Source organism: Aythya ferina (assembly GCF_964211825.1).
Source record: "Aythya ferina genome assembly, chromosome: 8".
NCBI classification, from domain to species: Eukaryota; Metazoa; Chordata; class Aves; order Anseriformes; family Anatidae; genus Aythya; species Aythya ferina.
The window spans coordinates 18,422,589-18,436,354 of NC_140304.1; the positions used below are offsets into that span (position 1 = coordinate 18,422,589).

A 13,766-nucleotide genomic window follows, 5' to 3' on the forward strand; every position below is an offset into this window, starting at 1 on the left:
TCTAATAAAGCTTCTTACTGAGGTTCAGTAGCAGCATAAAGTCAATACTGCTTCTGAAAATTCATTGTAAATTCTCATTCAAATGAAACAGCATGCAATTGAATTAAATTGCTTCTGAGAAGGGGCATTTGTCAACTGCAGGGACTAATGCAGTCCCCGGAGAGGTTTTTGCTCTGTGTTACTCTCACACCAGAGCTCTCATCCCGATCCCTCTGAGGGCTGCTGAGGGCACGAGGGCCAGTGACTAATAGTGATGCTGGCAAATGTCATGTGGAAACTGCTTGGAATGAGTGGGCTTCTGCAAATGCAAAAAAATTCCTAGCGGAAAGTGATTGTAATCTCCAAACATTTCTGATATTCTGCTCCCTCGTTAGCAGTCGCACAGGAAAACAAACAAAAGGAAAGCAACAGCATTTGCAGATCCCTCATCTCTGAGGCACTGATTTCAGTACAAAAAGACGTAGCCTGATGTAGTAGCAGCCTGTTCATCTCTGCATTTTTGCTGGTTAAATATTATATAGATAAATGAGACCAATAAATGTATTATTTATAAAATAATCTCGTGTTCAAATGGCTGAGCACAAAAAGCAACTTTCACAACAAGATTAAACTACCTTTGTGTTGAGATAGGTGGTTACTGTAGTTATTTTCTGACAGTCTCTAGTATGATTAAACTGAGTGAACTCTAAAGTGCTTTGCTGGCAAAAGGCCGCCTCTCTCTGCAGCAAGGTTTTGAAAATAATTAGTAGTTTACAGGCTGTCAGGGTTCTGGCTGATAGCAAGACCAGAGTCTGCCCCTCACATTTCCCTTGGAGAAGCTATAATATCAAGTGATGCTTTGTTCCGCTTAATCTCTGCAGAAAACTATGTTGCGTCTGGAAGCTATGCATTGATCTCCCAGCCTTTCACTTATGGAAGAATGATAGTTTATAATCTGGAGTGGCTTCCTACGGAACTGGCTGCTGAATAATTCTTAGCAAATTTAAGTGTAAATAGAAATGCATGCCATTTCACTGCTCAGAGTCTGAATGGCAAGTGTTATTGCTGAGGTATTGTAAGAGCTTCTTCATTCGTTTTCTCTAATTGTCTGAAGTGACTTTTCTATGTCATGGATTACTCTATAATCATCTCCTGGACTCTCACTGATATGAGACCAGTTTGGGTATAGTGCTCTAGGACTGCTGTAATGTCTGTGTTGCATTGGTGGTACTGCTCAAGAAAAATGGTAGACTATTCTTTAGAGCAAAGACAAAATGATCCAAGATTTTAAATGTTTAAATGCATTGCTAGTGTTGATGCTGTCAGGCCAGTAGAGATCTCATAAGATTTGGCTTGAAATTTCCAAATGTCACCAGTGTATCAAGATTTTTTTGTTGTTGTTGTTTAAATCTCTTACAATAGAAATTTTGATTGATACAACGAAGAAATTGAGCTATCCATCACGATGCCTTTGTCACGTGAATAATATGCCAAGTGCCACCTAGAGGCATGTTGGAGCTGTTGCATGGCTCTTCCAGTTGCTTTATGGCAAAAAAAAAAAAAAGCAATATCCAACGTGATGTTTGTGAAATGCTACCTGTTAGGGCTGTTCCAGTTATTCTGAACATTCAGCTCAGTTCTTTTTTCATTCTTTAGTGGGTTTTCTTAGTACTAACTAGTATTCAAGTGCTATAACACTAAGGTGTTGGGTTTTTTTTGTTTGTTTGATGTTTTAAACGTTTGTGTTTATTACATAAATGCACCTAAAATGTTTTCATCATATCTACATTTCTACATATAACTTCCTCTTTCTCTTTCTATCAGGTTAAAAACAGTTTATATAAATCAAAAGGAAGAAAGCCCTACAAATAAGAATAATAAAAAATAAAACATAAAAAGTGTAAACAAATATTTGTTTATATTTTATTATGATGTGACAGCTGTACTGCTCTAGTTTAGGGTGAAGGGATGTGTATCTTTTTTTCTAAACCTCTTGCTTTACTATGATTTCTCTTTACCTTTCTGGTAAGTTGTGTGTTGTTGTTGTTTTTGGTTATTAGCTGTATTTGAAGTTCAGTTATTTTGGAAGAATATAGTATGGCCAACTATTACCCACCTAGTCAGACATTTTTTTTAAACACCTTTTTCATGGCTAGAGAACCGAAAATGTTACTCTCGAAGCTGTGATGAAGCCCTGCATTATCCTGCATTAGTACAGAAATCTAAGACAGAATTTCACAGTAGAAGGTCTTTATGAGATACTGTTTAAGGTGTTCTGATCACTTAGGATGTTTTCACTTCCATTATTGGATAAGTATGTGTTCAAAGAGTGCTCGTTACAAGTTTTATTCTGCAATAATGTTCTGTTAAGAAGGAAACTAATTTTTCTGTTAGGCACTGTGTGCACACAGATGTAGTAGTAAATACATCACTCAGAAGAACTTCTCAGTGCCAGACTGCTATTTCAAATAGACTAGGTTTAGTGAAATTTACAACTATATTTAAAAACAAAACAGATCTATCTAGGCCAGTGATGGAGTGACCTCTGCATTAGCTAATGAGTCAGTTACCAATGCTGTATCCTACAAATATAAAGATTTTATTTCTTCACAGGGCATTTATGAAATTTAACTCTCTGCTGTTTGCATTGTGTAAGGGTTAGCTGCATCATTTTTATTCCCTTAAAATGCGCTCATTCCATAAAGCAATCTAGTTGTAGCATTGGAGCCTTCTCACAAAGGCGTCTTCATGGTATCCAACTTAGGGTCTACTGGCCAGATGGTTTTAGGTAATAAATACATTTCCTTCACGTATACAGTTTTTCTGTATCAACAGCTGGACCTATGCCACACTCTACTTCACAAAAGCTTATTCTGGATAATGCTGCAAGCTGGTGACCTTCAGTTACTGCCAGACAGAACTGGATTAGCACCTGCTGATTTGGAGGCAAAAGACTTTCTACTATGTTCTTAATCTTGCAGTGATCTTGTCCTTAAAGTGAGGCCAAGGATTAAAAGGCTTTAGTTGCTCTCTAAGGTTGTGTTTTGTTTGTTTGTTTGTTTGTTTTGTTGTTTGTTTTTTTTTCAAGAGGCTGAATTCATGAGTATAGGAGCTGGTGCTGGCTGCTTTGTGTGTATTTTGTGTATCAAGACCAGTCCAATGGCTTAATTATAAATGTTGCTCAGTGGTTAAAAAGTCTCATATTAAGAGAACTGAAAGCCATACTGACATCTGCTAAAATGAGTTTAATGAAAGCTGCCTAAAATCCGTCACTTATCCAAGCCTTTCAAGGGTACTTAATGTATTTTGACATTTGGGGAATGGTAGAACAAATTTAGTTCTTGCTTCTGTGATTCAAGTTTGTTAAATGAAAGGACAGAATCAGAACAAGTACATTGGAAACATTCCTAGGGTATAAATCATTTGTCTGTCTGATTTATTTAGGGTTTTCCAGGAGATATTGGTGTACCTGGATTAAACGGCCCTGAAGGTCCCAAGGTAAGACTGTATGAAAACTTATTCACAGTAATAGTTAATCAGCATAAGTCTGAGGAAAAACTGAGAGATGGACATTGGTGTTATGGTAAGATAATCTGTCAAAATACAAATACTTTGCCCCAGGTGTATGTATGAGGAAGTTAATGTTTAATGCTGTCCACACAGTTATGAGGGTAATTACTGTGTTAGATGGAAGCTTGTAATGGCAAGTTAAGTGCGAGGAAATTTGGAGAAAGCACTGTGTAGCTAGGAAGTAACATATATATCACAAGTATTAAAAATAGTCCTTGTCAAAGGCATGCAGACCTTTAAAATCTCAGCTAATATGATTTTTTTAAACAAATTTTGATAGAAATAGTAGCTAAGGTTACAGAAAAATGGACAAAGATCACATGCCAGGTTAAATAATATAGCGTTACTTAGCAGACTAATGTTGTAAACCAAGCTTAGCAAAAATTCATACAGAAGTTTCAATGAAGCTTTGAGTAAAAACACATTATTTTTTCCTAAAATGGAGGAGGTAGAGATGAATACCAAAAGATGCAGGTGGGTCAGAAATTAACCCAAAGGGGAGATGATTGCATAGTGCCTAAAGGTAGACTGCATCTTGTTGAAAGGACCAATAATGTTCCTAACTTAGTAGTTAATATAGTAGTAGGGAATATCCCTAAGTAATATTTTCATTAATAAATGGGCACAAGAGCGCTGGTATTAAATTTGTATATGAAACGAAGTTGAGCACTTTTAGATAATCTTAAAAACTGCACTTTGCACCAGTTCACCCTACTTCTGTTACTTAAGACTGATGCATGCAGGGATTAAAACAATAAATCCTACTGTAAACTTAGAGCTTTGCAGCTGGCAATAGAAGGAAAGCCACTGCCAGATCTCCTTGAAAGGAAAGCATTAAAAGACTGTTAAAAATGAGTGAAATTCTAGAATGCAGGAGGGAAGGTGTCATGTTAATGCTACTGTACAAAGCATGAGAAGGCTTTATCTAAGTAGTCCACAGAGTTCTGGGCGTTTGTATTCCAGGACTCAAATGGGAATAGATGCCGAAAAGGTTACTCAGATTACTGTATTCTGAGACAGTTTGTTTATCCTACCAAAGCGAAGGGCCTTTCTGAGCTTTGTAAGTGAAGCAGAGGGCAGAATTTGTGGGGAGGCAGAAGTATGCAAAACCATGGACATGAACCATTCTTGCTCCAAGAACAACATTAGAATTGTCCATAAATAAACAGATGCAAATGAGAAGATTTTTCATCAGCATAGTTGTGAAATTCTGCAGCAGGTTGCTTAAGACAATATAGAACATGGAGCTTTAAACGGCTTAATGATATAGTCTTTGTTTTGCCTGGAAAATAGTAGAATCATTCCATGACAAAATTGATCGTTTTTGAGAACATCTCAAATAATCCAGTTGCCAGAGCCATGGCCAATCTTATCTGCATCTCATGTCTGTCAACTGTGTCAAGAGCCTTCTCCCAAAATAACCCAGACATGAAGCTAGTGGGAAGGCTGAAAAATAGTTTGATGCAGAAATGGGGAGAAGTTAAAATACATTTCCAGAGTCAGGTGCAGACTTTTACTTTCATTCTGTTTTATTGCTTTACTAACTTTTTTGTATGTGAAATGTTAACAGCCTTCTTTATAAGAGCGATTATCAGACCACTGCAGTAGCAGTTGGTCTTGTGTTTCTGGGAATGATGAAATATCAAGGGACTTAAAAATTTGGTGATAGATTGTGTCCAGAATCTAAAGGAGATAGAAGAGAGTCAACAGTTTTTGAGCTACAAATCAGATTTAATCCGCCACATTGATACATGAATGCTCTGAGACCTTATCCCTGCTCTGCTACCCAGATTCTTCAATAATTGAGATTGTATGTTTCCATGTTATATCCAACATGTTAAATTAGATGTTTTTGATAGAATTGGGTCAATATTTAACACACATCTTAGCAATCTATTAGTTTTTCATCCAAATTCCAACAAGGAAAAAAAAAAAAAAAAGGTAGCCAACAATGTTTATTTAAGATTATGCATTCCAATGACAAAAGTTACATAGCAGAGTAGGATTCACTGGTCTCTTGCACATTTGCTCTTAGAGACAAATAGCTTACACAGTGTGTTCTAATCAGGGAGAATTGATGGCTTACATTTGAGATGGAATAACTGGAAAAATTCTTAAATTGCTCCTAGAAAATAAGAGAAAATCTGCACACTAGAAGTGTTTGTCTTTCAGGATTCCCAGCTGTCTTGTGTTGACTACAGCTTAAAAAAAAATCCTCAATCTTTCTATTTTTAGAAAACTGTTTTCACTATGCTGCTCTTTTCTGTTTTGTTTTGTTTATGCTTCCTCAGAAGCAATACCCATTTTTCATTTAAAAAAAAAAAAGCAGGGTAACCTTTTATTTCTTAGTAGTTGGTGTGGGAGAAATTCAGCTTCTTGCTGGAAAGTTTAAGCTCTATAAGCATGATCAGCCATCTCTAAATACCAGTAGAACTTCTGAATTATTGATTTTTCCCCAAATTGGTGCTGTAATCAGCAAAAATAACCTCTCTAAAATAATGTTCAAGTGATTTATTACACCATCTGGTCTACAGCACATTACTCAGTTTGGAAGCAATATTTTAGAAGGTGTTTGATCTCAATCCACTGCTTATTTAACAGGGGGAAAAAAAATAGTTTGAGAAGTTCTGAAACAATTTAGTTTGTTTTGTATGTTGTTATAAGTATTTATGCTCTGTAACTGAGAAAAATGGGAGGAAAAGACAGCATATGTTGACCACAGCTGTTGTTTCTCCAGTAATGTGCATTTGTACCATGGAAGTAGCTGAGAACTTCAGTCCTGCTCGCTTATGTTTGTTTGGATAGCATGCTTAATACAAGTGGCTATTAGGAGTTCCACTGTTTTTGGAAGAGATGATCATCTGCAAAGCTATGTATGTGAAATATGGAATACACTGTTCGACTCCACAGATTTTTTCCAGACGCTTTGGCACATGTCTGATAACTACCTTCAATTTCTGTTTGCTGTCTGAAACCTAAAAGGGGAGGTGGAAATTTCGTTTAGCCCTAATATCAGTTGTAGAGTCTGTGACTTTTTTGCAGATCCAGTTAGTGCAGTGCAAGAGTAGCAGTGTTGTTAACATTTTCATGGTGCGACTACATTATACTGAAAATCATATCTCCTATTGTGCTTTGCTATTAGAATAAAATGACCATTTCTTGACTACCTACACAGAACTATTGCTTATGTGCTACTAAAAACCTTCCTGTCACGTTTTCTGTGGTACATCGAACAACAGCTCTTCACCCTCGTCTTTCCTAGTATGATGGTGGCCTATGGACCTTGAGGTGGCCTGTTCAGTTTTCTGTTCTGTTTTACTTTGTGTGCTAAGTAAACTGTTACTGCATGAATGCCTGCATCTTCAGTCTAGACTTCAGCTTTATTATTAAGCAATTAATAAGGCTTACACTTGGAACTTTCCCACCACGACTTTCTTCAGAGGCTAATCATCAGTGTCTTTCTTCTTGCTTTATCTGATATTGTTAATCCCTGCTTCCAAGAACATTAATAATATGTTTACACAGATGTATAGAGATATTAAATAAAATAAAAATTAAAAAAAAATGTCCTATGCCTGGTCAACAAGTGCTATACCCAATTACTACCTTTGTAATTTGGATGACTGAGATTTTTTACACGCTGCTAACTGCTAATTCATTTTAACAAACTTTTGAAAACATTGCTGTAAACAGTCGTAAAAACTCAGAGTTGGCAGAGGCCAAGGTCCTTCATCTTTGAGAAGCTGAATATAATTCTGACAGAAAAGTAAGGGCTGAAAATCACAAGTAGTTTTGGACAAGATGGTAGTTTAAACTCACTTTCTAGTTCATTTCCATTGCAATGTTGTCATCAGATGTTATACTAAAGATTACATAAATTAAAGCAGAACCAATGCAACTCTTATAGATCTCTGATCTTAATATGATGGCATGCATTGTCCTCAAAAAGAGAAATTATTGATTTGAGAGCTCCAATATTTACTTTCCAAAAAGTCAAAATAATAATTTCAGAAAAATTAATATAGTTGAAGTTTGTAAGATACCCAGCTTTCCAGCACATAATAAAATTCTTCTGCATATTCTCTTGGCTTCCTAAGAAATGGACAGTAGTATTTAAGGAGGTCTGCTTACTCAGTTTTGCATATGTTTGTTAGTTGATGTAAGATCTCACTCTTTGTGTCTGTGTGTCTGTGTGTCTGTGTGTCTGTGTGTCTGTGTGTCTGTGTGTCTGTGTGTCTGTGTGTCTGTGTGTGTCTGTGTGTCTGTGTGTGTCTGTGTGTGTCTGTGTGTGTCTGTGTGTGTCTGTGTGTGTCTGTGTGTGTCTGTGTGTGTCTGTGTGTGTCTGTGTGTGTCTGTGTGTGTCTGTGTGTGTCTGTGTGTGTTCGGATTTTCAGGGACTTCTGGGTGACCGAGGGCCTCCAGGGCCACAGGGACCCAAAGGACTTGAGGTAAGATAAAAAAAAAAAACAACAAAAAAAAATAACAAACAAAAAAAACTATTTGATCAACAGATAGTTTAAAGTAAAATGTGAAGAGGAGGAGGAGGGGGGCTAAACAGTAATGGTTAGGTATTTATGGTGTTGTCATGCAAGATTTCAGTATTTTTATTTTTTTTTTGTATTTTCGCTGGTGTTGCAAAGAGACTTCAGTGGTGTTACAGGGCCATGCATCCATTTCATAATTTAAGTAATTTCAGTGGAGTCTCAAAGGGTTCAGAGTCTGGTATGCATCTTTTTGGTAAGCAGGCAGACAGCAGGGGTGTGTGTAGAGATAGCAAATATGAACTTAATGACAATATCTTAGATACATTTAAGTGATCATTGAGACCTTTATTAATTGAAGGGGAAGGAAGGCAACATTACAAGTTTATTAGGTATTCTTAATTCATCACAATAACAATGAGAACTCATGTCTGTTAGGCTGAAAATAGTTAACATTAGAAATTATTTAATCAACGAGTCTGATTAAAGTCTTCAGTCTTCATAACTAAGCAGGCTACTTATGACATTAATGACAGATATTGAATGATTAAAAGTTAGCAATCACAAAATGATCCATTCAGTTAGCAGCCAGGAAGCTGCAGATAGTGTTTCTTAATTCCTTTGCGATGTATTTTTTTTGGAATTGAGAAGGTTGTAAGCCACTTCCTCCAGAAGCTGGAGAAAATCTTACGCATTCAGGATGATCAGATAACTGTTAAATAACAGCATGAGCTCCTGGTATGGCACTGATACAAATCCATGCTTTGATATACGTGTATAAGGAGTCAACCCTGAAGAATTAACACTGGAGTTCCTTATTATGTATAGCTATATCAGTGCACTATGCAGCACAGGCACAGTGTCTCATTTCTTCTACTATACACCTGACAAGCCTGACCCTCTAGTCTCCCTCCATTCCCAAGAAAAGATGGGGATAAGCCCTGCCTAAATGGCTTGACTAACTTAGTGGCTGTACCATAGCCAAGTGGAGGAAAAGAGCAAGAATGTTCCTACTGTTCTTGTAGTTAGGAAGTGTGAAATGTTGCTACAAGTAATCATATTGGGCAGACAGAGAGGTTGACCCATCGCTGCTGGGTCTCCCCTTGCTCAGAATCATGAAGATACTGCTGTGAAGGAAGATATCAGTAGTTCAATGGCCTTTCTGGCCACTTCTGGTGGTGACATACAGCATGGCTTTCTGGCTAAAGAATTTAAGTGAAATCAGATTAGTCTCTCTTACAGTGCTTCTGTCAGACTCAAAGACCCATGTGTATGCATATGAAGCAAACGTAATGTGACATAATAAGTAAAATCAGTTGTCTACAGATTTATTTATTTTTTAAGCTAGTCTTTGCATGAAGATTATTGAAGTCCTGATTTCTTGTAGGGAGAAGTAGGACCAGATGGACCTATTGGAGGAGTCGGCCCAAGAGTAAGTAATTTTGTTATGGAAGACTTTTTTTTAGTAGAAGTACTGGTTTAAAAGCTTACTGTGCGAAGTGACTGTGTTGAAATGCAACCTCATGAATAAACTATTCTGTAAACCCGAATCAGCTGATCGACTGAAATATCAAAATCCAGGAAGAACCAAGCATGAGACTCACCTCTCAGGGAGAGATACAAGGGACTGATGCTTTAAGAAAACATTATCTAATTGATGTGGTAGACTGCTGAGAACACTAACGATGAAAATTGTCAATGCTGTTTGGGCTGATATATTTTAAAAGATAATTTACCTTCACCAGTTCCATTAATTAGGAATATTTATTAGCATCTAAGCATTCTAGGGGACTTTAAGCTTATTTAAAAAATCAAAATCAAAAGTGCAGTCTTTTCTACTGCTCCCCAGTTCTAGAGAGAATATACCTCTGTCATTTTTCCTGTTCATTAGCTAGTCAAAGCTGAGAATTTTCTTTCTGTTAGAAATAACATTAAAAAGCTTATTTGCCACATGAAATAAGTAAAATGAATAATAACATTAAAATAACACCTTTTTTTTTTTTTTTAGACAGAAAAAAAAACCACTTTGTGACTCAGTTCAATATTGTTTCATCTGCCTGAGCTTCTGCCAAAAGCCTCATGGAAATTTTTATTTTGGCTGCATCATGCTATGAATCTCTTCCTTGGGCAGGGCTTCGTGGCTGGACAGCATCTCCCATGTTGTGCTATGGCAATTGGGAAAGATGATGCAGCAGCGGGTGACTCACGGGCAGTCAGACACCAATGGTTACATTCTCTGCATCACTGTGCATGCACTGGCCACCATCAGCTGGTGTCAAAGTGACCCAAGAAGAAAACTTTCTGTGTAGCCCAGCAAGCAGAAATATATTTTTAATCTCTTTTGGGTCAGTTTGACCTAAATTAATTTGGTTTTGATTTCTCTCAATGGGAAATGTGTATACCGTTGGCGTGTCTTATGGTTCCGTGGTTTCTCTCTCACTACAAGCGGCTGAGAGAAGAATGTGTGGATCTGTGGTGGGCCCCTGGGTTGCTGTCTCCAGACATTTTTGAGTAGCTTCTTGGCTAATGTTCCCTCCTGAAATGAGAGGTAGGGGAAATGGGAATTTTGCTTGGTGTGGAGCCCTGCCTGTTTTCCCCTCATCCCGGGGCCCATCTGTTCTCGCCTGGATTCTATGGCTTCTGTTGGCTCGAGCTGTTTCACAATTCCAGGCCAGTTTCTCCTCACTGCCTCCCTGAATGCTGCTTGTCCTTGCTTCTTCCCTCCCACTTGTAACGCAGACAGCATGCTTGTTGGAGAAGAGAGTCCCAGTCATTAAGTTGTTCGATTAAACATAGTTTAATGGGACCTAATCAGTTAACTCTGGAACACATCCGTCTTTCTAAGTCATGTTCGCTTGATTGCGATTGATTACATTCATTTGATTTACATAGGCTTAATTTCCAGGTTCATTGAAGGAAGTTTAAAACACGTTTGAAAGTAAATGCAGTAAAAGCTGTGTTGTGTTTGTCTTCAGTGAACTAATTACGTATCCAAGGAGGCAGGGGAGGTCTCAAAGAGGGACCTGAATGAACTGCTCAAGCCATGCTTGGGGCCCCAAGGCACTGTCAGCTGTCAGCTCTGCCTTTCTAGGCAGATGTTTCTTACTTATTATTTGCAGCCCCCAGGGGTCGGGGATTCCTCATTCTCTCTGGCAATCTGCTTCAGTGCTCTGCTTGTTTTACTGACACATTTTCTAATGTCTGGCCTTTTAGACAGAAAGTTTCGCCTGTTTTTCTCACTACGACCTGATTTCCTGTCCTACAGACATATAGGTACAGATATCAGTAGTTTACTCCCCCTTTCAGCAGCTGTTATCCTCACTTTCTTTGGTTTTCTCTGAACTCAGTAAAGTATCCATGTAGATTATATATTTTAAACCTCTGATTATCTTTATGAAAACTATTCCAGCTTTCTATTGAACAGTAATGGAGATAATTTCTAGTTTTTCTGGAATTCATCATCTCCTGACTGTGTAGTTTTCAGGTAAAAGTGTTCAGCCCCAAGGTCAGGTTTAGGCATGCACCAAGCAGGCAGCAATGCAGTTTCTCCTCATTTCCCCTTCCCAGCCATCATTCCCACTTGTTCCTAACATTTACTTAAAAACAAACAAACAAAAAAAATGTACATGACACCAAAAACCTCTGTTCCCACCTGACAGGTGCTGCCAGCAAAATAGATCATTCTCTACTGGAGCAGAAGGTGAATATGAACCTGTGCTCCAGGTCCCAGGTTTGGAAAGAATTCGCATATGTCTCAAACAGCTGGAGTCAAAACTGAGGATGCTTCCCTGCTTACTTGGGATGTCTCAGGTTCCACAGAGTTCAGCCTGTTTGGCTGAAAGGGATTTTTGAGCTGAATTTGGTCACAGGACCTGTTCTACTCCAGTGTCAAATACTTGCATTCTCTTAAATGTATACTTATAAATCAAAATATGTTGTGTTTTTTTTAGCATTTGTTTATTTGTCCTGTGAAAATTCAGTAGATGCAACATTAAAGAAATGCCTGTGTTTATTAAGTACCTTGGTAATCAACTCTTTCTCAAAAGCTATCCAAATGTTAACACTGTAGTTGTCTGTAGTCAGCTGTTAGTGAAAGCGTTTTTTGTTATCTTCATCATAGGAGCAGAAAATGCTTTTGAAGAGGGGCAATTGTTATAAACCAGAATGTAAAACGTTGCTGCAAGTTGATATTTCTGAGATGTGTAGAACAGAAGCTGGTATCTTACAGTCATTAGATGAGCAGTTCTTCCTGAAGGCCGGGGAAGTGCTCTCAGAAGTACCCCACTTCCCGGTGCAGTATTTCCTGAAAGCCACTCGTGTCTTCCTGAGGACTGAGGGCATGTGAGGAGCTTGTGGAGGAAGAATGGGAATGGAGTGATAATGAGAGAGATTTATATTCAAATACCTAAGCCTGTATTCAACCCATTGTGAGGTGAGAAGAAGCACAGGTGGTTGCTGTTTCCTGAAAGGAACTTTCAGTTAATATTTTAGGAAACACATTTCCTTTGGGACTACACTGCCCTGGAAGAGTAATTTTCTTAGGGGTTAGCAAGTGGAAAAGCAGCCATCCCTGGCCTAAACTTCTGTGTAATTTCCTCCACGTGTAATTTACAATTGTATTGCATTCCTGCTGAGAGCCAAATCTGTGCATTTCAAATGACTTTACCAGTTAAATCCACTTGTTCCATTCTCTGACCAACTTGCATCTGCCATGTGTCCTTCAAAGTTAGTATGTAATTGGGGCAGTACAGCCAAGAAAGCTTTACAAGCTGTAACTGCAATTCAGGTCTGACCGGACTGAAATAAATCATCTAGGTAAATAGTGGCCACTAGTTCTCTTTCTAGGAATTCCATTTAAAACATTCCTGTGTTACAGCCTGCTCACCACAGAGATCTTCACATTCTTTGCAGCGTAGTAGTAAAAGAGCATGTAGGAACCTGCAGAAGCACGTTGCTTGTTCTTTGCTAAGCCCTGTGGAAAGACATGACTTGCTTTACTGGAATCTCTCAGAATAAGTCTTCATGGTCTCCTCTCCCCAACTCCAGGATGTGTCATGTGCTAATCCATTGCTAAAACAAAAGCCTGTTCCTAACACACTGAGACTTGTTGGAACTTGGAGAACAAAATGAAGTCATTCGGGCATGAAATCACAGAGAGAATGGGAGAGAAATAGGATTAATATGAGAAGTCACAAAACCTACTAAGTTAATAACATTTTAATATTATTAAAATAATTAATAGAGAATTTCTGAGATGCCCAGAAGCTAACATTCTGCTCTGAAAAACAAGCACAAAGAAGCCAGAGCAAAGGAGCCAAATGCAAAAATCACATCTTTTTCGAAGGAACTTCTTTGGTGCCTGCTGCTTTGATCGCTTCTGTCTCAGGACACCCAATATGGAAAGGAAAGCTCTCATCACAGTCTGATTGGGAAAAAAAAAAAAAAAGTCTGCAGGAACAAACATATGGTCTAATGGCTGATAATTTCCTTTTAGCAGAAATCTGCATTTTCTTAATGCTGAATCATTAAAACGTGTTTATTTTCCTTCTCCAATTGTCACATTTCATCAGTTTCATTAACAGCTTGCTGAAGAGCCAACTCCAGCCTATTGGACCTTCACTTTTGGAGCAAGGCTTTTGCCTCAGAGCTGATGGAAAAAGTTTGTCTAGACAGGGCTACACTGTTAATATACCAAATTTATAGGTCGTGTTTTAGATTGTATAGGAAATAAAGACT

The 13,766-nt window shown here is 38.0% G+C and overlaps 1 protein-coding gene across 8 annotated transcripts in view; it reads left to right on the forward strand.

Moving 5' to 3' along the window:
* Positions 1–13,766, forward strand: part of COL24A1 (collagen type XXIV alpha 1 chain) — a 155,000-nt gene that overhangs the window by 76,581 nt on the left and 64,653 nt on the right. For all 8 annotated transcript variants that reach the window (XR_014695611.1, XM_084528203.1, XM_084528199.1 and 5 more), the window contains exons 20-22: positions 3,424–3,477; positions 7,944–7,997; positions 9,418–9,462. Coding sequence is in view for 7 of the 8 variants with exons in the window: in XM_084528203.1 (XP_084384329.1) it covers positions 3,424–3,477; positions 7,944–7,997; positions 9,418–9,462 (153 nt within the window). In the remaining variant the exon portion in view is untranslated. The remainder of the gene's footprint in view (positions 1–3,423; positions 3,478–7,943; positions 7,998–9,417; positions 9,463–13,766) is intronic.